Source organism: Cebus imitator, unplaced genomic scaffold (assembly GCF_001604975.1).
Source record: "Cebus imitator isolate Cc_AM_T3 unplaced genomic scaffold, Cebus_imitator-1.0 Scaffold703, whole genome shotgun sequence".
In the NCBI taxonomy this organism is placed as follows: Eukaryota; Metazoa; Chordata; class Mammalia; order Primates; family Cebidae; genus Cebus; species Cebus imitator.
This window is the reverse complement of record NW_016108018.1, coordinates 155,146-158,293: the sequence shown is the minus strand read 5'-3', so window position 1 is coordinate 158,293 and position 3,148 is coordinate 155,146. Positions and strand designations below refer to the sequence as shown.

Below are 3,148 nucleotides of genomic sequence, written 5' to 3'. Positions count from 1 at the left end.
CATCACCACCATCATCACCATTGTTAATAATAACCATCATCACCATCATTATCACATCACCACCATCACCATCACCACCACGGTCACCATCACCACCTTCACCACCGCCGTTCTAATCAACATTGTCACCATCAGTGTCACATCACTGTCATTGTTACCGTCACTTTTACCATCATCGTCATTGTTGTCACCATCAGCATCAGCATCATCACCACCATAGTCCTCCTCCTCATCTGTGAAAAGAAGAGGCTGACTTAATGGCCTGTCTGGACCCTTCCAGCACAGATATCTGGGCTGTGTTCCTCCATTTCTTTGCTGTAGTGAACAGTCATCATTTTGGAAGTTTCTCAAAGTTCTTTCTTGGCAAGTTTAAGCTTCTTCCTGGGGTCATTTGTTTTCCAGACTGTACCTTCTCTCCCTTTTGCCCTCAGAGCATGCCACAAGGCAGAGAGAGCCGGTTATTAACCCCCCACAAGGCCATTCATGGGACACTTAAGTTCTAAGAACTCAAGGGGCGGGGGGCAACCAGTGGCACACACAGGCTGACAGGCCAGGCCTGGGCTGTAGTCCAGGAGCCAGGTCCATGTCAAGAGTTCAGTTCCTTGGTCAGGTGCCCCTAACTGGAAGTGTGTGGTCCACAGAGCGCTCTGCCTGATGGGAGGTCATCCGGCCCAGGCAGCCTCTGCCCTGGCCTGACCCTCCAGCAGGTCCACAGGCTGCGCCTCGGTGCCTGTGGCTGATGCTCCCATCCCTTAAATGTATCCACTCCCCACAGGTGGTCACCGATGCCAAGAAAGAAGAGAAGCCATCCCGGATGGATGTGGGAGATCCGTCAGAAGGCGAGTGAGTGATGCTTGTGGGCTCACACTGGGGGGACAGGAGGACTTTCCCGAGTGAGTGACGCTTGTGTGCTCACACTGGGGGGACAGGAGGACCTTCCCTCCACTGCGGTTTCTGGCACGCCCACCGTGCCTTGCGTGTGGTGGGCAGAGCCGAGCCCAGGTGCCCTCCCTCCTCTCCCTGGGTGCTGCTGAGGCTCAGCACCTACCGAGCCTGAGGGGCTGAGGGCAGGCAACAGGGCGTCGGACCTGCCAAGGGCTCCGGGACAAACTTCACAATGCCCACCTCACCCCACAACCAGGCCACCTCCTACCCACCAGCCAGGAAGACGGCCTGATGAGAGGAGAGGGGAGCAGAGAGGGGACAGGGCGTGGTACTGGCTTCTCCTGTGTAGGCTTTTAGCTGCCAACTTGGGTCCTGCAGGTGGGGTATGGGGGGGGCTGCACACATGGCTGGTGTCGTAGCCAAGCAGACCTCTCTCCCGACAGGGCTCAGGCCCTGGAGCTGGGGTCAGGCAGCCTTGGAGGTGACAACCCGTGTCCCCAGGGTGGATGCTGTCCAGACTTCCCGAGGCCCCGAGACCCTCAGCCATGTGGATGGGTGTGGGGAGGGAAAGACACTTGTGTCTGGACCACTGAAGGGGCCCACGGACCTATAGTGTTCTATTTTAAACAACACAGGAAAATGGAAAAGAACTGCTCAAATGTCTACCACTCAGAATTAACAGTTTATCAGTATTTTGATATGTTACAGATTTTTTAAAGGATGAGTTGCTCTATTGGCTTTGTCAAACAGACACATGATACTAAACCTTCCTTCAGTTAACATTTTAACCAGTCATTTAAAATAACTGAAATAATGATGAATAGCACAACAGAGAGAAATGTTTAAAAATCACCCCAGAACTGTGGGAGGCCAAGGTGGGCAGATCACGAGGTCAGGAAATCAAGACCATCCTGGCTAACATGGTGAAACCCCGTCTCTACTAAAAATACAGAAATAATTAGCTGGGTGGTGGCGTGCACCTGTAGTCCCAGCTACTCAGGAGGCTGAGGCAGGAGAATTGCTTGAACCCGGGAGGTGGAGGTTAGAGTGAGCCGAGATTGCACCATTGCACTCCAGCCTGGTGACACAGAATGAGGACAGGGGGCCACGGCTGAGGACAAGGGGTCACAGCTGAGGACAGGGAGCCACGGTGGAGGATGGGGGGTCACGGCTGAGGACAGGGAGCCACGGTGGAGGACGGGGGGGCTGCAGCACACTCGCATGTTCACTGGAAAATGCTGTGACAGGCTGCATCTGTTTTTCAATTAGAATGATCTGGATTTTCTATTTCCTGGTGTTGCCTTTTCCTGCATCCAAAATGACATGTCCCCAGGACAGGTACAGGTAAACTGTAGATCACACAGAGCTCTGCACACTTCGCAGAATCAGAGGAGACACACGTCACACACTGAGCACTGCACACGTCACAGCATCAGAGGAGACACATGTCACACACAGAGCACTGCACAATTCATAGGAGACACACGCCACACAGAGCTCTGCACACTTCACAGCATCAGAAGAGACACACGTCACACAGAGTGCTGCACAGTTCACAGCATCAGAGGAGACACATGTCACACACAGAGCACTGCACACTTCACTGCATCAGAGAAGACACATGTCACACAGCACTGCACAATTGACAGCATCAGAGGAGACACACGTCACACAGAGCACTGCACACTTCCTAGGAGACACATGTCACACAGAGCACTACACACTTCACAGCATCAGAGGAGACACATGTCACACAGCACTGTACAATTCATAGGAGATACATGTGACACAGAGCACTGCACACTTCACAGCATCAGAGGGGACACACGTCACACAGAGCTCTGCACACTTCACAGCATCAGAGGAGACACACATGACACAGACCACTGTACAGTTCACAGCATCAGAGGAGACACACGTCACACAAAGCTCTGCACAATTCATAGGAGACACACGTCACACAGAGCGCTGTGCAGTTCACAGCATCGGAAGACACACGTCACACAGAGCGCTGCGCAGTTCACAGCATCAGAGGAGACACGCCACACAGAGTGCTGCGCAGTTCACAGCATCAGAAGACACACGTCACGCAGAGCACTGCACACTTCACAGCATCAGAGGAGACACACGCCACACAGAGCACTGTGCAGTTCACAGCATTAGAGGAGACACACGTCACACAGAGCGCTGCGCAGTTCACAGCATCAGAAGACACACGTCACGCAGAGCACTGCACACTTCACAGCATCAGAGGAGACACACG

The 3,148-nt window shown here is 53.4% G+C and overlaps 1 protein-coding gene across 1 annotated transcript in view; it reads left to right on the top strand.

The window, feature by feature from the left end:
• The window catches only part of CUNH13orf46 (chromosome unknown C13orf46 homolog), an 18,754-nt gene that overhangs the window by 9,969 nt on the left and 5,637 nt on the right, over positions 1-3,148 (top strand). Inside the window, exon 6 of the mRNA XM_037735003.1 lies at positions 776-843. Within this exon, the coding sequence (XP_037590931.1) occupies positions 776-843 (68 nt within the window). The remainder of the gene's footprint in view (positions 1-775; positions 844-3,148) is intronic.